Source organism: Paroedura picta, chromosome 12 (genome assembly GCF_049243985.1).
Source record: "Paroedura picta isolate Pp20150507F chromosome 12, Ppicta_v3.0, whole genome shotgun sequence".
In the NCBI taxonomy this organism is placed as follows: domain Eukaryota; kingdom Metazoa; phylum Chordata; class Lepidosauria; order Squamata; family Gekkonidae; genus Paroedura; species Paroedura picta.
The window spans coordinates 53,177,475-53,200,991 of NC_135380.1; the positions used below are offsets into that span (position 1 = coordinate 53,177,475).

General features: G+C 50.0%; 1 protein-coding gene across 7 annotated transcripts in view; it reads left to right on the forward strand.

Annotated features, from left to right (window-relative positions):
* RAPGEF1 (Rap guanine nucleotide exchange factor 1) overlaps positions 1-23,517 on the forward strand; it is a 224,618-nt gene that overhangs the window by 176,479 nt on the left and 24,622 nt on the right. For all 7 annotated transcript variants that reach the window (XM_077305344.1, XM_077305348.1, XM_077305349.1 and 4 more), the window contains 6 exons: positions 7,949-8,037; positions 9,289-9,400; positions 12,648-12,723; positions 15,580-15,664; positions 21,820-21,912; positions 23,199-23,384. In XM_077305344.1, coding sequence (XP_077161459.1) covers positions 7,949-8,037; positions 9,289-9,400; positions 12,648-12,723; positions 15,580-15,664; positions 21,820-21,912; positions 23,199-23,384 — 641 coding nt within the window. The remainder of the gene's footprint in view (positions 1-7,948; positions 8,038-9,288; positions 9,401-12,647; positions 12,724-15,579; positions 15,665-21,819; positions 21,913-23,198; positions 23,385-23,517) is intronic.

The window sequence follows — 23,517 nt, forward strand, 5'->3', positions numbered from 1 at the left end:
GCCCGGTACTATGGCCTTCACGGCCCAGTACCGGGCCACGGACCGGGGGTTGAGGACCCCCAATCTAGATGAAGGGGTGGAAGGACTACTCATCAAGTTTGCAGCTGACACCAAATTGGGATGACTGGCAAATACTCCGGAAGATAGAGACAGAGTTCAACGAGATCTGAACACAATGGAAAAATGGGCAAATGAGAACAAGATGCAGTTTAATAAAGTGTAAAGTTCTGCATCTGGGTCAGAAAAATGAAAAGCATAGCTACTGGATGGGGGATACGCTTCTAGGTAACACTGTGTGTGAATGAGACCTTGGGGTACGCTTCTAGGTAACACTGTGTGTGAACAAGACCTTGGAGTACTTGTGGATTGTAAACTAAACATGAGCATGCATTTACCGTGATGCAGCGGTAAAAAAGGCAAATGCCATTTTGGGCTGTATCAACAGGGGCATCACATCACAAAATTACAAGTATACGGCACTGGTCAGACCACACCTGGAGTACTGTGTGCAGTTCTGGAGGCCTCACTTCAAGAAGGACGTGGATAAAATTTAAAGGGTACAGAGGAGAGCGATGAGGATGATCTGGGGCCAAGGGACCAAGCCCTATGAAGATAGGTTGAGGGACTTGGGAATGTTCAGCCTGGAGAAAAGGAGGTTGAGAGGGGACATGATAGCCCTCTTTAAGTATTTGAAAGGTTGTCATTTGGAGGAGGGCAGGATGCTGTTCCCATTGGCTGCAAAGGACATGCAATAATGGGTTTAAACTACAAGTATAACGGTATAGGCTAGATATCAGGAAAAAAAATTTCACAGTCAGAGTAAATAGGCAAATGGGATATTTTGATGCTGGTCTGCCTTTCTGCGCCCCAAAATACAAACAGTTGCTGGCAAGGGCTGGCCATAACCCATAGGCCAGGAGGGACACACCTGCACCACTCCCTCCCAGCTACAGGCAAAAATGGCTCCTTTGAAGGCTAGACTCTGAGTCATTGTACGATTTTGAAGTCCCACCTCCAAACCTCCAGGAATATTTCCATCCCAGGGGTAGCCAACCTACAGGGGTGGCCTGGAGACCTACTGGAATTACAGCTCACCTGCAGAGTATAAAGTTCAGCTCCCGAGGCAGAAAGTGCTACTTTGGACAGGGTTGTGGTAGAGAAGAAACATTTAAGGCTTCCCACACAGGTTGTTGTTGAATTGAAAGACTTGAGGCCTACTGCACAGGGTTGTTGTGCAGATGAAACAGGAGACAAAAGAGCCAGTTTCCTCTGCAGAATAACGCTGTGCAGTGGCCTCAAATCTGCAGAGAGTTGCAAAGGAGACAGACACATGGCTTGTCTGTGTCTAACTTCCGGGCAGAGCAGTATTTTAAGTGAGAAGGGGCTTTTCTGTGGCCTCCCTGTCAGGCAACTGTTTGGCAGAAGGGGAAAGTCCCCCCCCCCTCAAAAGGAAGGCCCTCAGGCTCCCCTGTGTTTTTCTTAGAAAGGTCCCCTCCCCTCAGTCAGGGCCTGTCAGAGGCTCCTTCGCAGCAGGCCTGAAGGGAGGGAGGGAGCGCACTCTGCAGCCTCCAGCCAGCTCTGTCAGGGTTCTGAGGCAATTTGCAGTTGGACATGACAGTGAGGACAGCCTTGGGGCGGAAAGGGGTGGTGCAGCCTCTGTTCTCATCCCCCTCGGCAGCCCTGCTGACCTCCTCTCCCTGCGGTGGTCAGGATCAGACTGGCAGCCAGACTGGGCTGGGTGAATGGAATTTTGGTCTGTCCTGGTGAGGGGCCAATAGGAAGGCGCTTTGCGCACCTCCCCATTGGCTGCTTGGCCCTGGATGGACACTCGGAGGGCCCAATCAGGAGCCGTTTGCGGCTCCTGATTGGGCCCTCTGAGTTTTTATCCTGGACAGGGTCCGCCCCAACTCCTCCCCAGGTGGCCTTACCCTTTTATTTAACCGCAGGAGCGGTTAAAGATTTTGCTATGATTGTAATGGAATTTTTATGTCCTTTTAATAGGGGGGGTTAATTTGTTTTTTTGGACTTGTGTAACCCACCACGAGCCAGCTTCAGGAGTGGTGGGGAATAAATATAATAAAGTAATCCAGTCTGCAAGGGCATGCATGCACCTCCCTGACATCCAATCAAACTGAATTTTTGCAGAGCTTTAACCAGGTATCTAAACTGGTGGATAATCCTGCCCGGATCTAATGCCATTCCTTCACTCTGATCACAGATGCTTTCTTCCTTGGATGGGGCACAAAGTGTGCCAGAGACTCAGCAAGAAGCATACCATCTTCAGTGGGGAAAACCTTTGATGTAAAAGGGTTGGAGTTCATGGCAATGAAGTATACTATTTGGATTTTCATGTGTGGGGAAAAGACAAATCTATTGTGTATGTAAAAGATAACATCACTATGACATATTTCTTGAACATCTAGGAAGCAACAACCACTCAGGTCCTCTGTGCTGAAACCGCAAAGCTGGGATTGGGGTCATGCAGTACTTGCGGCACTCCTCACTGCTGGAGTAGACAGTGTAGTTGTCGTAGCTCAGTTAGGCACATCTCCCTGATGAGATTGCAAGCTGATTCGACAGGATCATTACCTCACACCAGTTTGTGGGTTTCCAAACATAGACCTGTTTGCCAGGAGATCAAACCCCAAATGTCAAAATGTAAGCCTTAAAGTGCTCTCATTATGATCCTTTCTACACCTGGAAAAAACAGCGTAATGGCTGTCAATGCTCCGCGGAATTACAAGCATTCCACAAAGAAATCCCATGATTCAAGTGCAGTGCTGAATGTGCTTCCTGCTTGCTGCGCAGTTTGGGAATTCTGCTAAAAAAGGCATTTGGTTGAGGCCAACCAGAACCGCCACTTCCCACGGGCTCTCCCCCTGGATCTTCCCCCTGTGGCACCCACTGCAGTTCCACCCAGCCCACTGGACTATCACTGTGCACTAATTTAATGTTCTCCCTGTTATTCTATTGTTCTACTATGTTGCTTGCCATTATCACTGTATTATTGTTAAACTGAGTGATCTGTATTGTTTCCGTTTCAAGCAAACCGTCCTGAGCCTTCGGGGAGGGTGGTATACAAATATAATAAACAAATAAAACCCCCAGATTCCCCCCATCCCCTGAGAGGGAATTTGTGGTGGCCTAAAGTGGGGGGGAAATGTGTTGGTTTCTCCCACTTTCCCACTGCAAATAATGACATTTCAGATCCAGACAATGTTCTGTGCACAGAACTGTTTTTCCTTAAGCAGATGACCTCACTGCAGCTGAAAGCCCTTCACCTCACAGCCTAGTATGTTCTGAAAACCAGGCAATCTAAGTGGAACAGATGCTCACCTAGCCATCCCTTATGAAAGTTAACTCTTGAATTTTTGCAGTCTTGAAATGAAACTTTTGCCTCAATCTCTGTCAGATATATACCTTGCATCTATTACACATTTCCACAATCCTCTCTGTGGTAGGAAAGCTGGTTTTCACACAGAAGAACTCTATGTCCTTCTTGAAAAGCTTGTTTAATTTATACTCTCATGTTAAAAAAAAAAAAAACTGCACCGGCAGAGGAGTTTATGTCTGGTGCTTATTTTTTTTATTTTTCCAATGTTTATTTTTCAAATGTTAGCTTTTTGTCCTGCTGGGTTTCAAAACCACTTTTTTTTTGGGGGGGGAGGGGTGGAGAGGCTCTCCTATTTGCTTACAAAACTTACCAAAATCAAAGCATTGAGTCATGATTCTCGTTTCTTAAAATTCCATAACGTTAAGGTAATTCTGATATAGAATTTTGACCCAAGGTCATTTCTTCTTTACGCCATAACAAAGGAGCATTAGGTGGTTGGAGAGGGGCCATGGCTCAGTGGCAGAACATCTGCCTGACACGCAGAAGGTCCCAGGTTCTGTCCCCAGCATCTCCAATTAAAAAATGTGCCAGGAGGTTATGGGAAAGACCTCCGTCTGAGACCCTGGGCAGCTGCTGCCAGTCTGAGGAGACAGGGTTGACCCGGATAGCCAACAGTCTGATTAAGTGTAAGGCAGCCTCTCTTTCTTAAGCCCATTGAGGACATGGGTAAGGGGGAAATTGCTCAGAAATTAAGAAATCTATTTTTCTGTTCACAACCAAATGCAGAAAATGGGAAAACTTGAAGGGATAGAAAGAAGCCACACAAACTGGACAGAGACACAGTCGTCTCCATGGTCATTGAACATTGCTCACAGCATGTCGATGCTGGAATAATAGAATCATAGAATCATAGAGTTGGAAGGGGCCACACAGACCATCTAGTCCAACCCCCTGCTCAACGCAGGATCAGCCCTAAGCATCCTAAAGCATCCAAGAAAAGTGTGTATCCAACCTTTGCTTGAAGACTGCCAGTGAGGGGGAGCTCACCACCTCCTTAGGCAGCCTATTCCACTGCTGAACTACTCTGACTGTGAAAAGTTTTTTCCTGATACCTCGTGGCTCTCCTCTGTACCCTTTCAATTTTATCTATGTCCTTCTTGAAGTGAGGCCTCCAGAACTGCATACAGTACTCCAGGCGTGGTCTGACCAGTGCTGTATACAATGGGACTATGACATCTTGTGATTTTGATGTGATGCGCCTGTTGATACAGCCCAAAATGGCATTCGCCTTTTTTACCGCTGCATCACACTGCCTACTCATGTTTAGTTTACAATCCACAAGTACCCCAAGGTCTCGTTCACACACAGTGTTACCTAGAAGCGTATCCCCGATCCAGTAGGCATGCTTTTCATTTTTCTGACCCAGATGCAGAACTTTACACTTATCTTTATTAAATTGCATCTTGTTCTCATTTGCCCATTTTTCCATTGTGTTCAGATCTCGTTGAACTCTGTCTCTGTCTTCCGGAGTATTTGCCAGTCCTCCCAATTTGGTGTCATATGCAAACTTGATGAGTAGTCCTTCCACCCCCTCATCTAGTCTAGATCATTAATAAATATGTTAAAAAGCACCAGACCGAGCACCGAGCCCTGAGGTACCCCGCTACTCACCTCCCTCCAGTCTGATGAAACATCATTGACAACAACTCTTTGAGTGCGGTTCTCTAACCAATTCCCTATCCACCTAACTATCTGAAAATCCAGATTGCAGTCCTTCAATTTATCCCATCAGAACATAATGGGGAACCTTATCAAAAGCTTTACTAAAATCCAAGTAAATGACATCAACCAAATTTCCATGATCCAGCAAAGCTGTCACTTGGTCAAAAAAGGAAACCAGGTTGGTCTGACAGGACCTGTTGGAGACTAATCCATGCTGACTTCCTTGGATCATCCAATTGTCCTCCAGATGTTTGCAGATCACTCCCTTTAATATCTGCTCCATTATCTTCCCCACAACAGAGGTCAGACTCAATGGTCTGTAGTTTCCTGGGTCATCCTTCCTCCCTTTTTTGAAGATCGGAATAACGTTTGCTCTCTTCCAGTCCTCCGTGACATCTCCAGTTCTTAAAGAGGTCCCAAAGATGATGGACAAGGGTTGTGCAAGTTCTCTGGAAAGTTCTTTGAGCACTCTCGGGTGCATTTCATCCGGCCCAGGGGATTTGAACTCATCCAGTGCAGCTAAATGCCTCTCAACAACCTCTCTGTCCATGTCAGCCTGCCACCCAGACACAATTTCACAATCTCTTGGCTACTGCCATCTCTAGATGTGCCTTAACCCTTTGACCTGTGGGAAAAAACAGAATCACTTTGACAGAAGCACAGGTGCAGAGAGCCATGCTTGAGTGTGTTCAGTTCTTAACCTCCCTCCCACCTCAGTGACAGAATGCTGTTCTCCCACGTGGCACCAAAAAGAGATTGCAAAGATGAAAACATCTTAACTTTCTTTAAAAAATCCAGAGACATCTGTGCATTCTTAACTGGATCTATGCGCGCTGTGCATTCTTAAGTTGTTCTATATACAGTGTGCATTCTTGACTGGTTCTATGTCCAGGTGGTGAGAGAAAGTGTCATCATATTGCAGCTGATTCACGGCACCCCACTCCCAGGGTTATCAAGGCAAGAGCCATTGAGAGGTGATTTGCCCTTGGCTGCCTCCATGTTGCAGCCCCAGACTTCCCTGGGGGTCTCCCATCCAAGGCTCAGCCAGGGCTTATCCTGCTTAGCTTCAGAGATCTGATAAAGCAAGACTAGCCACGGTCATCCAGGGCAGGCCAGGTCCAGGCAGCCCTCTCAGTTTTCACATTTGATCAGAGAAGCATAATTAATCCATTGCTCTAAATAGAAATTCTTCTGCTCTCTTAGTCAAGAGAAACTGAGAATAAGTGAATGCTGCATTAATGAGTAGAGTGAAAGATTTATTGCAATCTAATTGTGTGTGTGTTTCAGACATAATATCTACAAAAGACAAGTCTTGTATGAGTTGGGGGGGTATGTCCACTCTGCACGGACTTCTGCACATTGCTCCTCAATACATTATTGAAAAATTAACCCTAACTGTAATGTACAAACTGCATTTACAGAATGAATGCATTACAGACAAGGGAGTCCCACCCCAACATACCTCCAGTCTGAAACGGAATGCCACAGTTCCTATCAGTGCAGTATCCATAAGGATTCTCAAAAGGCATGAAAATAATGCTGTGAAATTTCAAAGTAAAATACAAAGGAAACACAAATGCATAAAACAGAGCCTTTGAAATATATTTGTTCAAAGTATCAAATTGGTTGCAAATGCTAAATTATAGTGGAGAACCCTGACACCACTGCTGTAATTCTAAGAAATGTTTCAGGAGTTTTTCAGTGGTAAAAAAGAAGCTAAGAAAGCCCGCAATAAAGACTAATCTCCCTGGGGAGGAAACTGGAAGGATTTGGCGCCACAACGGGGAAGGCACTTTCTCAGGATGTCACCTGCCTCGGAGGGCAGGAACAACCAAAGCAGGGCCACTGAGGATAAGTGGAGAGTGGGTGGGTTCTGGCAGCACATGTCCAGAACGGGGAGGAAGGCCATGTGACCAAATTGGGAGGGGATGTGGCAGACTAAGGTTGCTGGCACAGTCTCAGAAAATGGCAGAAGATTGTGAAGGTAGACTCTGAAGAGGGTGGACCAGGGAGGGGGTGACATCATTTCCGTGTGATGCTTTAGGAATTTCCCTTAGTCTCTGTGTTAAAGACTATACTGGAAATTGCTAGAACTTTGCTGGAAAGGTCATTTTCTGCCCATTTTTCTCCTCAGTTTCTGGAGGGCGGGGAGTTACAGCTGAGAGCAAGGTGGGCAGGCATACAGCAGAAACTGTCCAGTGGTGCATAGGTAGCATGGCTTGCCACCCTGCTGAGGCTCAGATGCACAGGCAGAACCTGGGAGACAATGGGTGATAACATCATTTGTCACCGTGTGGGGCCTGGTGGAATGGGTGAGGCCTAGCAGAAGCAGAAGATGGTGCCTGTCCAGCTGGTGGAATATCCTGGCTATGCCCCATGGTTCAGGGGTGAGGCCTAATGGACACAGAACACAGCTAAGAGCAGAAGTTCTTATCCAGCAGCTCTCATCTTGAGGAAGGAGGGATGAAAATCTTGGAAATTCAGGCTCAGCACGTGGAGAGGGGGAGTCCTAGATGCGGATTACGTCCTTGGGAACCCCGATGCCTGCTGGACTGGGGCTGGGGTTGACGGTGATCAGGAAAGGCAGTCTGTTGCGTGCACAAGGATATTGTGGACTTCACAGCATAGCTGACCATGGTTGATCCGACAGTCCGCTGAATTGACAGAACTTGACTGGTCAGGTGACCAGTCTTCCGTGAAAGCTTTTAAGGCTTCTCTCGGCTTCCCTGGCCTGATTTCAAGTTGCGCATGTTGCGTGTGGCAATAATGCCCTCCCTGGGAGTCCTCCGTGGGAAGCAATCGTAGAAAGAAGGGCTGCTGTTGGGACCCCCCCCCCCCCCGCGCAGCAAGAGGGGCCAATTTCATGAACCAAGGCTTATTTCGTCCTTCCAGGATTCCCCGCTGGTCAGAGAAGGTCACCCCAAGGACTCTGCCTTGCTCAGCAACACCCCAGGGAAGGAAAACCAAGATGAAAGCAAAAGGTGGGATTGTGTGATGTGTGTCCTGACGGTTCCTGTGTTGACCCCAGTCTTCGCCCTCACACAAAGCTCCTGCAGTGGAGTGGGCTGAGGGCAGCCATTTGCTGGGAGACTTTGGCAGGTTCTGCTGCTGAGATATAAACAGATATCTTTTATCTGACCAGGTTGATGATGTAACATATAAAACCGCCCTATTTGCCTTGGCTGCAAGGAAAATAAGGGCCAATGTTACAACCACTAAGGCAGCCTCTTAACACTCTTGCACTTTGTATGCTGTTTCAGTTTTTTGGTCTTAAATTTTATATTTTTATACAGTTCCTTTTATTCTATTTTACTGTTTGTAAATTTGTATTTTATATTTTGTAAAGGCCTATGGCTATATACAAATAAATGTATCTTATCTATAAATACATATTTTAATACTAAATACTATAAACAGATAGTATATTTTTGCCCCACCCCTTCAGGACAACATATGTGGCTCTTTCATTCGCTTTCTGATCCCAGCAGCCAGGGGGAGAGGTGAGGCAGGCGGAGGGAGTGGATGGGGAGTTTCATGGGGAGCGTGAGTTTCCCGGGCTCTAGCCTGATTGCTCTGCTTTCCTGCTTCTCGATTCCAAGCGGCTACGGGAAAGGCCGGGCCAGGCCCTTGTGGTGAGCAGCTCACACAGAGAGCTTAAGGTAGATTCTGCCCATTTGTGGGGGGGCAGCTAGGCAGAGAAGAAGGCTTTTTATACTCCACTTTTCACTACCGGAAGATGCCCCTAAGCAGGTTACAACAAACACCTTTCCCTTCCTCTCCCCACAACAGACACCTTGTGAGGTGGGGTGGAAAGAACTCTACAAGAACTGCTCTGAGGGAACAGCTCTAAAAGGAATGTGACTGGCTGCCTGTGGAAGAGGAGTAGGGAATCCAACCTGGTTTTCCAGATTAGAGTCCACCATTCTTTAGCCACGACACCAAGCTGGCTGCTGGTGGGTGTGGGGCCCCTGCTGTGCTCCCGCCGTAGCCTTCTTCCTTGTCACTGTCCTGGTGGGCTTCCCTGTTGCTGTCCCTGTGGGTTCCCCAGTGAGCATCCGGTGACGCCTGGGTCACGCCAGCATGGGCCTGAGAATGGGGGGGGGGGGGCTTACTCCTGGCCAGTAATAGTTAGGATTAGGAAACCCCCTCTCTACGCTGGGGGGGGGGCTGTTATCTGATGGGCTGTCTGCCCTTTTCCTTGACGTGTGTGTGGCCTCTCGTTCCTCACACAGGCAGCAAAAGTCGCCAGAGTCCTTGGAGTCTTCCCAGCTGGAAGAGGAGGTGGATGAACTGTCACTGGTTGACCACAATGAAATTATGTCCAGGCTGACGCTGAAGCAGGAGGTAAGATCCCCCCCCCCCTTGCAGTGGATTCTGTGCCCATGAGGTTTGTGCTTGCGAGAGCCTGGATGTGCCTGTAAAACGGTCTGAGTCGGCCATTTCTCTCAAGCATCCTGAGACTCTTGGCCTTCGTTTTGCTTTAAAGCAGGTTTCCAGTCCTTAGGCTTGCTAAGAAAGGAGAGGTGCCGGTTTTCTCTGTACTTACTATTTATTGTAAACTGCTCCATGCCTGCTTTGCAAGGAGGAGGGGTATGTCAATCGAATACAGAAATGAATAAATTGAAAACATGCAGCCCTCACCTGCCAGACTTTCGGGAATACTGGGAGGGGCTGTAGATTTTGAGCCATCATTGTGCATGGGAGCGGCTGTGGCTCAGTGGCAGAGCATCTGCTTGGCATACAAAAGGTTCCATCCCTCGTGTCTCCAATTAGAAAGATCGAGTAGTCGGAGATATGGAAGAACCGACGCTGAGACACTGGAGGCCTGCAGCCAGTTAGAGCAGCTCATACGGACCTTGCTGGACCAAAGGCAGCTTCTCATGTGATCCTGAGAGCCAGCTTGGTGTTGTGGTTAGGAGTGCGGACTTCTAATCTGGCGAGCTGGGTTTGATTCCTTGCTCCCCTACATGCAGCCAGCTGGGTGACCTTGGGCCAGTCAGAGCACTGGTATAGCTGTTCTGTCAGAGCAGGAATATCAGGGCTCTCTCAGCCTCACCTACCCCACAAGGCGTCTGTTGTGGGGAGAGGAAAAGGAAGGGGATTGGAAGCCGCTTTGGGTAGAGAAAGGGGGCAGATAAGAACCAATTCCCCCTCCCCCTCCTCCTCCTCCTCCTCTTCCTCTTCTTCTTCTTGAGTTGCCCAAGTTGGGGCCAAAGGAGCAACAGTACTTCCCATGGCACCCACCACACTCTTCAGGAAAGAGGGGAGGGGTGGCATTGTGAGGTAGGGCTTGTTCTTGAAGTGAAAGTGTTGGCCTGTGGGGTTCCATTTCCCCTGCAGGAGGAAGGTGTTCCACTCTGCTCTGTGGCAGCCATCTGGGGATCGTTCTGGCCATCCCCTCTTTAATTTCCAAGTGTCCCTGCAGACTCACAAAGGCTGGGACACCGAGGTCCTCATGCTCCAAGCCCCCTTTTCAGCTTGCTTCCAAGTAGAGCGTACTTTGCTGTCTTGATTTCCGTTCCTGAGTGGCTTGGGAAGGACAGATGGAGCTTCCTGCACAAGGTAACTCTGCCAGGGCCCAAAGAGAAGGCTCCTGCCAGGCAGCCCTGCTCACTTTGTGACCTCTGGGCTGCGGGCCTTTGAAGCTTTCAACGGGCTTTCCAAGGGCCCTGCCTGTCATTCGCCAGCACTTCCTGCAAGAGAGAGGTGCTCTGGCCAGCCAAGGTCTGCCAGCCGGTGTGACAAGAGATTACTCTTAGCTTCAGTGGAATTCCAGGAGCCCTGCCAGAGGAATGCCTGTAGTCTTGCATTGTGGACATCATGTTCTCAGAGGCTTCTGAGCCTCTGTGTTACTGTGCTACCCGCGTCCGGTGCCCGTGCCTCATCTTCTGATGCATTCCTCCTCCTCTTTCTCTCCATGGCTGACGTGCTCTGATGGCATGGTGGCTCGGGCCATGCAGATTTCTCATTGGCTTACCTGCACCAATGTCCTAAAGTAGAGTGCCAATTTTTGCCAAGTCAGGGATGACCAGTTTGGGGGTTTGGGTCTCTTTTCCAGGCAGTTTTGTAGCTGGAACAGTAAAATACCCAATTTGCTGGTGACATGTACATTTTTTCCCTTGAGAAAGATCACATTGAGTCTGGAACATCTCAGTCTCTTGCAGCTTTTCAAAGCCACAGGTGTTTCTTTCAATGAAATGAAACTGCTTTAAACGTTTTTAGCTATACCTTGATTAGAACTCATTAAAATCCCCCTGAGTCAGGTTGCAACTGCGGGGGACTTCTGGAACCATAGAACCACTAGGCTTTGTGAGCAGCCGTGGTTTGAACGGAGCCCCTTGGCCTTCCTCAAGACTCTGCACTTTTAAATAGGCTGCTGTTGCTGCAGTTGTAGCCACGTGTAGCAAGCACAACCAGGGAACACCGTATGCATCTTTCCATGTACAGGGTTTCTTTGCCTACTTGTTTGTGTGTGCGTGTGCATAAACACACAAACATATATACATACGTACACACACACACACACACAAACAAACACACACACCTTTAAACAATCTTAATAATTTACTTTGAAACCCATCAGGGGCCTCTTCGCCTTCCCTTCAGTGGGGGAGATAATGTGCTTTGTGGCTAAAATGCTGGGTGGGCATGCAGATGTTGGTCGTTTGTGCAGGGAGAACCCCAAAGGTTACGGATAAAACCGTATCTAGAAAAATACAAAGACTTTATTATTAGAGCTCAAAATGTTTAAAAACCACAAAAAGAATACCTTATCTCTTGGTCACACATTAAAGCATCTCCATGCATACACCACTGATGCCAACAAGTTCAGACTTGACGTATTTTCATCATACTTTGTGGTTTTCACCTGTTTTCCGGGTTGGGTGTTTTGTTTCCCTGTATGATATTGGTTTGTTTCAGGAGGCCAGTTTCTTTCTTCCAGGGCAGACTGACCAGGCATTCTGGGATTTTTTTTTGGTGGGGGGTCATCATCTGCGCCTGGAATTGGGGTCACTGTGGGTGGGCAGACAGTTGTGAATTTCCTGCATTTGGCAGGGGGTTGGACTAGATGACCCTGGAGGTCCTTTCCAACTCTTTGATTCTATTGGTGGTATTTGTGGGCCTCAATTACAGGCCTAGTGGGCCAGCTCTGTCCTGCAGGTCCCACTAAACTGTTTTGTGTTTTATGCCCTGATCTCACTCAGAAGAACATTCCACCAGGCTGGCACCAGGGCCTGAGTTGGCTTGAATTTGGGGTGTTCCTTGGCTCTCCCTACACTCAGCCTGCTCATGCTGACCCCTGCAAGACATCCCCTACCCCAGTGATTAACATAGGTCATTAATTTTCATCTGTCTCCCAAGAGACCAAGGCCCTCTTGAGTCTGATGCAACAAAACCCAGGTTGTGCGAAAGGCTGTCTCTGGCACTTGACAAGTCTGGACTTTTTAACTCCAGCCCAAGTTCCGGCTTGCACTGTGATCCCCTGCAAACAAGGAAAGCTGGTGTGGAGCCCAGAGTCGGTATTTCTCTGGGGAGTGAGGGTGCCCCCAAAGGAAGCCATCCCATCTACTTCATGTTTTTCCAATTGCAGGGCGACGATGGGCCAGACGTACGCGGGGGATCGGGGGATATTCTGCTGGTCCACGCAACAGAGACCGACAGGAAAGGTATCACAGAAGGACCGTGGCACATCACCGCTCTAGGCACCAAGCTCCTAACGAGGAATTTGTCACATTACATTCTCAGACCATCCAGGCGAAGCTGGATTAGATGGGGGGCAGCTGGGGGGAGGGGCACAGGCAGAGATTCTGCTTAGCTTCAGTCAAACAAGAGATAAGCTGGGATAAGCTCTTGTAGCTGCTCCTTGCAGAGAAGTCATGATTGAATGTTTAACTCTTCTGTGCCTGGGAGGAAAGAGGAGGGATGCGGGTATCCATGGTTGATTTTTATAATTGTTATTTATTTATTAAGGGCTTAAAACACAGCTCTGGTGCACACAAAGGTCGCTGCTGGGACTGTTTAGAATCAGAAAGCAAAACTCAGCACAAAAGGAAGGCAGGGAGAGGAATCACAAGAAAGCAGCACTGGGGGCAAACAATCCCACAGCAGTTAGCTTATGGGGGCAAGCTGCCGTGGTGGTGGTGGGAAGAGCTGCCAAGCCCCAGCACACGTAGGCAGGAGACACTCAGAGGTGACTGGCGAGGCACGTCTGGACGTCCTTATTGGTCTCCCAGCCAAGGACTAACCAGAGCTGATCCTCCTTCGCTTTGGAGATCTGATGAGATCAGGCTGGCCGGGGCCATCCAAGTCAAGGCCAAAGTCACCGTAGCTCCCGTTCAAGTCAAAGGCAACCTCTTGAGAAAGTCTTGCCCGATGGAACTTGAAGAAAGGCCTGCAGCCAAAGGTTTGGATGAGCAAGCAGCCTCTTTGCCATTTCTTTGGCCCTTTCAGTCCCGAGGCCAGCCACTCTTTCTTCCAACTCCCCATTTGTGAGGACTGCTTGCTTTCTTCCTCTTGGCTCTCTGCTGCTTCAGGGCCTCAGTCATTCCTCTCCCTGCCTCCCTGCTTTGCCAGCCACTTCTGTAATCCCACCCATAGACCATTCCACTCCACCTGGTGATCAGCAAGGAACCATTCTCTCTTCCCTTCCCCTCTTACATCAGGGCAGTTCAGCCAATCAGCAGAGTCTTTATCACCAGTATGGAATCATAGAATCATAGAGTTAGAAGGGGCCATACAGGCCATCTAGTCCAACCCCCTGCTCAACGCAGGATTAGCCCTAAGTATCCAATAACACTTGCCTTTCCTGGATTATGCCTTCTTGAATTCATTAGTCTTTAAGATGACACTGTTTCCTTTCCTTAATGAGAGTTGAGACTGTGTAAGGCAGCCTTTTTCAATCTGTTGACTACAAAGGTACCACTGAAATCATTTTCAGGATTCAAAGTACCTCCATGCCACGCCCCCCCTCCCCCAAGTGAGAGGAGCCTTGGCCTGCAAAGGTTTAAATGGCCAAAGCCCCTCCCTTCCAGACCCATCTTGGCTACTTTGGGAGGAGGTGGGCCAGCCTTCCCAAATAAGAGCTGGGAATAGTAGGCAGAGGATGGGAGGACTCTCCCCAGCTGCCACTTTGGCAGGGGAAATCCACGCCATGGTACTATCAAGGGGCATATGGTACAGTGGTTGGGAAACCCTGATTTAAGAGCTAGGAGGAGTACTGAGAGAGCTGTGTACTTCTGTCTGGCTAGCTCTGTAACAATGTTTGCTTAAACCAGGCTTTCTCAACTTTTTTACCATTGAGAAATCCCTGAAACATTCTTAAGGTTTCAAGAAAACCCAGAAGTGGCACCATCAGGCAGAATATGGTTGGGAAGCAGGTCTGTACCCATGCCCACTCAGGGCCCCTGCCCGCCCCACCCCCTCCAGGCCTGTCATTGGCCATCGGGGGGGGGGAGCAACGGAAGGGGCAGGTCAGCATGATCATGTATGGTCATTAATTAACTCCCACCCATTCAGGAAACCCTTCCAGGGCTGTCAAGAAACCCCAGGGTTTCATGAAACCCGGTTGAGAAAGCCTGGCTTAAACCAAGACACTACAAAGCATGGAGGAAATAATAAGGATGCCCAGTTTATATGTGAATTTCCTGGCCCACTTGGCCTGATATGGATGGGCGCAGAAGAATTTGTGTGCTGTTGCCCCAGCATCGGAGATCTGCTGAGGGTTAATGAATTAAGCCCCTGATATGAAGAGTGCCAGGCAGGCTCATAAATCAGCCATCAGTGGATGTTTCTCCCTCCCTTCTTGGCAAGTCCAAAGGCTAGAGGGAAAGTCAGCTGCCTTCTGGGGCAGATGGGGATGGAGATGTCAGTCCCTTTGCATTCACACTGGGCTCCCCACCCCAAGTGCTCCTCATTCAGGGTTTGAGGGGAATCGAGGTGAGGGGGCTGTGGCTGCGCAGTGGGAAAGTTGGGGAGAGCGGCTGCCTCTCGAAGCGGAGAAGTCTGCTCTTGGGGGTGCCCTGAGTGGCCTCTGCAGAAGGCAGCTTCACCCCTTGCTTGGTAGGGGCTGTGGCAGAGCACCGGCCAGTCAGTCCCCGACATCTCCAGTTCAGGAGAGCAACTGGCAGTCCCAGTGGACAGCCCAGGCCTGGTGGACAGGCGCTCTGACTTGCCATGAAGTTGTTTCAGAGGAGTCCCACTGAGCGTGCTGGCTGGAAACCAGTGGGCAGAACGGGCCCAGAGGGCCTCAGTCCCTCTCCCCAGGTTCACTCCAGACCTCTTTGGTGTCAGCGGCATTCAGGCCAGCAGTAGGCTTCAAATGGACAACAGATTTCTGCGGGGTTATGCCTGCTGATGCTAAGAAGCTTAGAAAACAATCAGCGTACAAAAATGAAACCAGGACGTGTTCTTAAACACATGAGGGAAACAGAGCTTTAGTGCCATTCATTTCTAAGTTGCTAGCTTCGTCTCCAGAAACTCCGCTTGACTAACAGGCCTCTGTTCTTTTTCTCTTCCCCGCTTAGATTTGGTGCTGTATTGTGAGGCCTTCCTGACAACTTACCGAACCTTCATCTCCCCCGAAGAGCTCATCAAGAAGCTGCAGTACAGATATCCTTTCAAAATGCCCAGTCCTTTCCGGCCCTGGAGGAGCGTTCAGGAGAGCAAAGCCTGCGGGCAACTCGCAGAAGATTGGCTTCTGGGCTAGGAGCACCTTGCCTGTGCTCACCACCAGATTGGCTAGCTTGTGAGGGCGCTGGGGCATTATGGGTAGAGCAGGAGGTGCAGGGCCTTCCTTCCCTGCCTCCCTTTCTGCCATGGCAGCGTGTCATGGGCAGTGCAAAGAGACAAGCAAAGGGTGGGATTTTCGCTTCCCAAGAAAATGTATGCTTCTGGTGAAGAGGAGGAGAACTCCAACTTTATGCTGCACCCTTCAGCAAAATCACTTGCCTTTGTGTTTTTCTATCACATTGATGTGCCGTTTTATCCTTACAATAGCTCTCTAAAGTAGATTGTCTAGTAAGCTTTACAGCTCACATAGCTGAACCCTTTCCTTCTCCTGTTCCCCCATTCACCCCCCATGCACTCCCCCTTTCTCCCCACTCACCCCAAATGCTTCCTCTTTATTATTATTATTATTATTATTATTATTATTATTATTATTATTATTATTATTATTATTATTATTATTATTATTATTATTATTATTTAATTTTTAAACTGCCCTTCTCCAAATAGGTCTCAGGGCGATTTACAACATAAACAGTTAAAACACCATAAAATCCCCATAAAAACCCCAATTAACATCAACAACAAGTTACATATAACCTATAAGTGACGGTGGTCACAATTCTGATCTTAGTTACCCGACTTCCCTCCAAGTTCAGCCTGGTGGGGAGAACAATATTCAGAAGAGGGTGGCACCAATACAATAGATTTAACAATGATCTCGATGTTAGAGATCTCAATATTGGAGGGGATCCTCTGATGGATTAGTGGGAGAGCTGCCCTGGCCTCAACCATATGCCTGGCGGAAGAGCTCCGTCTTGCAGGCCCTGCGGAAAGCTGGTAGATCCCGCAGGGCCCTTAGCTCTTCTGGGAGCTCATTCCACCAGGTTGGGGCCAGGACTGAAAAGGCCCTGGCCCGGGTCGAGGCCAGCCGAACATCCCGTGGGCCCGGGACAACCAGTAAATTCATACCCGCAGAGCGGAGTGCCCTGCGGGGGGGCGTAAGCAACCAAGCAGTCCCGCAGGTAAACGGGACCCAGGCCGCGTATAGCCTTAAAGGTCAATACCAATACCTTGAATCTGATTCGGAAACAGACTGGTAACCAGTGCAGATGACGAAGCACCGGCTGAATGTGGGCCCTCAAAGGTGTTCTAGTGAGGACCCTGGCAGCCGCATTTTGGACCAGCTGTAACTTCCGAGTCAAAGACAAAGGAAGGCCCGCGTAGAGCGAGTTACAGAAGTCTAATCTGGAAGTGACCGTTGCATGGATCACTGTGGCCAGGTGTTCCGAGGACAGGTAGGGCGCTAGTAGCCGGGCTTGGCGAAGATGGAAAAATGCCGTCCGAGCTACATTGGTGACCTGAGCCTCCATAGAGAGGAGGCATCAAATGTTACTCCCAAATTCCTGGCAACTGGTGCAGGTGTTAATTGCACCCCGTTCAGGCATGGGAGGCGCGCTTCCTGGTCCTGCCCTCTTCTGCCCAGCCACAGGACCTCCGTCTTGGAGGGGTTGAGTTTCAGGCGACTCTGCCTGAGCCATCCAGCTACCGCTTCCAAACAGCTGGCAAATGTATCCGGGGTGGAGTCCGGCCGGCCGTCCATTAGGAAGTAGAGCTGGGCGTCATCCGCATATTGGTGGCAACCCAGCCCATAGCCCCGGACCAACTGGGCTAGAGGGCGCATATAGATGTTAAAAAGTGTGGGAGAGAGTATCGCCCCCTGCGGAACCCCACAAGGGAGCTCACAAGGGCTCGACATACTCTCCCCCATCGCAACCCTCTGCGTCCGATTCTGGAGGAAGGAGACCAGCCATTGAAGCGCAGTCCCCCTTATTCCAGCTCCGGCGAGGCGGTGTACCAATAACTCGTGGTTGACCACATCAAATGCGGCCGACAGGTCTAGAAGCACGAGAATGGCGGAGCCGCCCCGATCCAGCTGGCGCCGGATATCATCCATGAGGGCGACCAGCACGGTCTCCACCCCGTGGCCAGGGCGGAAGCCAGACTGGTATGGGTCGAGGGCCGAAGTTTCATCCAAGAAACCTAGGAGTTGGTCCGCTGCGGCCCGCTCTATCACCTTACCCAGAAACGGCAAGTGCGAAACTGGGCGGTTACTGGCGGGGTTCCGCGGGTCCAATGATGGCTTTTTCAGTAAGGTGCGTACCACTGCTTCCTTAAGCCCCTTGGGAAACTCTCCAGATGTTAAGGAGAGGTTGACAATCTCCCTCAAGGGGCCTCCTATCCGCTGGTCGCCCGATTTGAGCAACCAGGACTGACAGGGATCCAAGGGGCACGTGGTCGCCCTCACTGAACCCAGTAACTTGTCCACTTCGGTTACAGAGAGCCGCCTGAAGCCATCAAACACTAACCCCCTTGACGGCCACGGAGCTTCCAGTTCACTAACTGTATCAATCGTGGCAGGTAGGTCGGAGCGACAGGACTTTGTCCGCAAAATAGCTCGATAATGCCACACAGCTCAATTCCAATTCCCTTATCGTTTGTCGCCCTTCTTTGAGGGCGGTAAGTGATCTAATTACCTTAAATAATTGTGCTGGGCGAGAGCTTGCAGACGCGATTTCTGCGGCGTAGAAGTCTCGTTTCTCACCATTCAGTCCCACTGCATTTCCCCTTTCTTGCCACTCACCCCCACTGTGCCTCCTCTTTCTCGCCACCCCCCTTTTTTCCTCACCCCCCCCCACCACGGCACTCCCCCTTTCTCCATTGTCCCCCTGCTGCTCACAGCTCCTCCCCCAGCTCCTTCCTCTGGCCCCCCTGTGCCCTCAACACAGTGCTGTCTAGCATAGGGTGGTGGTTAAGAGCTGCAGCCTCTAATTTGGAGAACTGGGCTTGATTCTCCATTCTTCCTCCACATGTAGGCAGCTAATGGGCTGTTCACATTCTCTGAGCCTCACCTACCTCACAGGGTATCTCTTGTGGGGAGAGGAAGGGAAAGTGAATGTGAGCTACTTTGGGACTACTCCTTCAGATAGTGAAACGTGGTGTATTAGAAACCAACTCTTCTTCCAACATCAGCAGGCACCCTCTTCTGTCTTGCGATTATATTCAGATCCCTCCTCAACAGGGATCATGTCTAGGCAAAGACATCCCACTGCAAAGGGACAGAGAGCAGCTGCTTCCACAGGCCCTTCCTGGAGAGCTTTAGCTCCCATTGCCCTGAGGCAATATATTTTCAAGCTGCCCACGACACTCTCAAAACAGGTAAAGGCCTGTTGGATTGCAGCCCGCTGCCCTTGGCCTGGCTCAGCACTGCCCCCTGCAGCTCAGGAGAGACACCTGCAGTTGCCAATCGGTCCGTCTACTTCCTGTGCTGGGGGCTGGTCTGCTGCAGGAGCAGCCCATTGCCCTTCCTCCTGCACAGGGGGAGATGGGGGCAGCATTCCTCAGTGCTCCTCATTGTGAAAGTGGGTTTTAGAAGAAGAAGATGTTGCTTTTGTTTCTCCATTGCCTTGCATGATTGCATCCCAGCCCTCACTACCCCAGCTCGGTCCGGGGCACAGGCAGCTCAGAAAGCGGGAAAGCAGTAATACAAGAGATGGGATGGGGCCAACAGTGGCACCCCGTGCAGCAGGCAGAAGCAGGGCTGGGAAGGCTGGCAGGGAGATCAGAGAGACCCTAAAGAAGAGAGGTGTGCAGAGGAGGCTGGTGGGCAAGACCAGTACTGTGACCAAGACTGGGCACTTTGAACGCCAGGCGGTTCCCATTGGGATCAGCTGGCTGCTTCAGTGGGTGAAACCAAGCAACAAAGGCCAGCCATTCCCACAAAGAGACAAGTGAAAATTATGGAACGGCAAACAACTCTGTAATAAACTGCAATGCTGGAGTCTCAGATTCTTAATTCTAAAGGGAGCACAGCTAGAAAGAGGTGTGCAGTTACACTCATTTCCAACGCACACAATTTCATCAGTGGCGTTGCTTCTAAATACATGTTTGAAAAATTAATCATTTAATATAGGTTATGACTTTGTTAGCCGCCACAAGCTATTCCTTATTTTTCGTTTGTTGTTTCAGTTGGTGGGCCGCACACCATGAGTTCCCAATGCTACCTACTGGCAGCTGGCTAACTAAGATCTGCAGGAGCTGCTATTTTGTCCCCTCTGCTCTCCTTGTGGCAGAGGGCGGAACTGGACGAAGATTATCTTTTTTTCTTTCTATTTCAGTTAGGTCTGGTCAGTGTGTTGAGCTAGGCAGAGGGAACAGTGCCACCGCAGGGAGGAGGGTATTCGTTAGTTTTAGTCACCAGCAGCTATTCAGAGTTGGCAAGATACAGGGCCGTGAGAACTCCTCATTGAGTCGGGATCTGGCCACATCTTCCTGCCCAACAAAGTACCACTGGCTAGTAGGTTGGTTAGGGTGTTGGGGTGGTTTTTGGGTTGGGTGGGTTCTTAGGTGGGATAGGGGTTGGGAGGGCTAGGTTGGAGGGAATTGTAGCTGGGTGGGAATTAGCCGTGGGCGTATCGGTAGGGTAGTTAGTGGGGTATGCCTCCCTGCATGAGTATGGAGGGAGAGAGACCACTGCTTTGGGGGGGCTAGGAGGGGGCTGAGATACCGACCATAGTGGGCCAGGGGTGTTATGGTTGGGGGAGGGGGTTGGACAAGAGAAGGACAGGGAGCACTGGTGTCGGTCCTTGGTTCAAGTTGTGGAGACATGACAGACGCCCGGGGCATGCTTACTGCCCTTCTAACCTCCATCCCATCCCCAGATATACGAGGGTGGAGGCTAGGATGGATCCAACCTTGATCCTGTGCAATGCAAGGTCAATCAACAACAAGGCCTCAACTCTGCAACAGTTTTTTGCAGAGTCTGGGGCTGACCTTGCTTGCGTGACCAAGACCTGGGTTTGGGACAGCGAAACGGTCGCCTTGAAAGAACTCCCCCCCCCCCCTGGGTTCTTGGTCCTGCACCAATCTCGGAACTCTAGTAGGGGAGGGGGGTGGCAATCGTAGTCTGGGAGGCTTTCTCCTACAGGGCTCTCCCATCACCAGGGATCAGTGGTGTGGTCGCCATCGGTTGGGACTCAGTTGAGAGCTTGGCCATCTGGTTGGTATACCTCTGCCCAACAGGGCGCCAGATTTCCTGCTGAGCCTGCTGGAGGGGTGGCTGCCTGGGCTTTGCAGTTTCCCAGGCTTTTGATATTGAGGGACTTCAATGCCCATCAGGATATGCCTTCTTTGGTACTTGGCTCGGACCTAATTTCTTCCATGGAGATACTTGGATTCTTGCAATTTGTTGCTGGGCCTACCCATCAGGCTACACCCTCGACTTGATATTCAGTGCTGGGATAGATGTGGTTCTGGATGCAGCTTTGCCCGTACCATGGTCAGACCACTATGCCCTACGGTCCCGGATTAAGATACCACCCCTTCCCCAGTTGGACAGTGGGTGTAGTGGCCTGCGGATACTTATGGATCCACTTGGTTTCCTGAATGCTCTGCATTCTGCAGGACCCGATGCCTCCTGGTGTCTCGCTGGCGGGTCTGGTTGAGGACTGGCAGTCCTGCCTAACAGCCGCCATTGACGAGATTGCTCCTAGACATCCTCTCCACCCTCGACTCAAAAGGATGCCTTGGTATTTATGGATGTATAAATAAATAAATAAATAACATCCAGAAGAATAAAGCAAGCTGCCTAGCTTTCTCTCCGCATCCTCAAGCAGGGTCTGGAGCGACATTTCTAGCCTCAGGTGTCTCCAACTCAGCATCTTAGGGGAGATCTATGTTGATCTCCCAGGTAATCCTCCTCCCAATGGAAGAAAGAGACTGAGGTGTGACGCAGGTGTGGTGTGGTTACTGCACTGCGGTATGAGTGAGGGGGGTGCTGCAGCCAGAGCAAAATCAGCATGGTCTGGAGTTTGGGGTGTTGGCATCTTAGCAAAGCTGGAATAACTATCAGGGTTTGCATTTTTGCCTGGGTCCAAACTCAGGGTTTGTGTTTGTGTTTGCGGGCTTCCCATCTGTTTGCCGTTGACTTGACTGTGCAGCACACCATTGCCCCGTTAGTCCTTTAACTTGATCCCCACGTACGAGAAGTTCTGCCACTGTCCGGACACGTTCAAGAAGCGGGTCAGCAAGAACACTTTCTTCGTTCTGGTCCGAGTGGTGGATGAGCTCTGGTGAGTGGCTGTCGCCTCGCCCCCCCCCCCAACACTTGTGTTTGGAGGCTTCGAGCCAGCCCAGTAGAGACTGGGACAATCCAGAGAGGGAGGGCTCCCTAGCCCTGCAGCACAGGGTCCCGCCCAGCAGGGGCCAGAATGACTCCAAAGGAAGCCCTCCCATTCTAGGCAAGTAACTACCTCCCTGTGCTCCTGAGGCAAGACCAAATGGCCAGCGGGGGGATGGCCCAAAGTGTACAGAGGTGGCTTTCTTCTTTCTGCACCACAAGTCACTCACATATCCACATACAGGGAAACTGGCTTGTAAGACACTGCTGCAGGCTTGTAAATGTGCAGGACTTGGCTGCAGGATTGCCCTTGCCTTAGTGGTTGCTGCCTGCTTCATTCAGCGGGGGCCACTTGACTCGCTCACATCTCCCCCCTTGCCCTTTACCCAGGCTCCATGCTTCCATCACTGTGGAGTGTAACCAAGAGCCAGCAGCTGGCCTTGGTTTTTCTTTTTGCAGTAAATGGATCCATGTGAGAGAGAGAGAGACAGCGGGGTGTCATAGTTAAGAGTGGTGGCTTCTAATCTGGGGAATTAGGTTAGATTCCCCCATTCCTTCTCCACATGCAGCCAGTTGAGTGACCTTGGGCCAATCCCAGCCCTCTTAGGGCTGTTCAGATAGAATAGTTCTCTCAGAGCTCTCTCAGCCCCACTTGCCTCACAGGGTATCTGTTGTGGGGAGAGCAAAGGTAAGTTGCTTTGAGACACATGCAGCTAGCTGAGTGACCTTGGGACAGTTAGTTCTCTCAGAGCTCTCTCAGCCTCACCTCCCTCACAGGCTATCTGGTGTGGGGAGAGGAAGGGAAGGCAGTTGTAAGCTGCTCTGAGACTTCTTTGGCATATAAGAACCAACTCTTCTTCTGTTGTGGGGGTTCTTTTACTATATATACACCAACCTCTAACTTAATTGCAGTTATTGTGCATGAACTCAACGGTACTCGCCCTTTTGTGAGTTGTAAGTCACATGCCATTCATCTGCTTCCCAGTACAGAGAAAGGGAGCAGGGGACGAGGCCTTCAATCCATCCTCGGTCATTTTGAGGGCTAGCAACTTTTCTTTTTTTAATCCACAGAAGCTCAGATTCCCAGGGAGCAGAATTCTTTGCCAAATTACAAATTCCATGCTTGCATGGACCACATTCAGCTGCTTAGTCATTAACCTTAATTCAGTGCTTTTCAACAGGTAGCTTTCAGGGACCAAAGCTCTGGATTTCGCAATCTTCCCTTTCTTCTCTCCTCAGTTTGGTTGAGTTGACAGAGGAGATCCTGAAGCTGCTGATGGACCTTGTCTTCCGCTTGGTCTGCAATGGGGAGCTCAGCCTTGCCCGGGTCTTACGTAAAAACATCCTCGACAAAGTTGATCAGAAAAAAATTCTGCGATACACCAACTCAATCAAGCCCCTCTCGGCCCGGGGGGTGGCAGCCAGGTAAAGAAGGCCAGAACGGGTGGGGGGAGAGAACAGGGTTTTCCACCAAGGATCCCAAATAACCACTGGAAGAATAATATCCTTCCTGGCATCTAGAATTCTTTGGTTTGTTTTTGCAGCTATCTAAGACAGC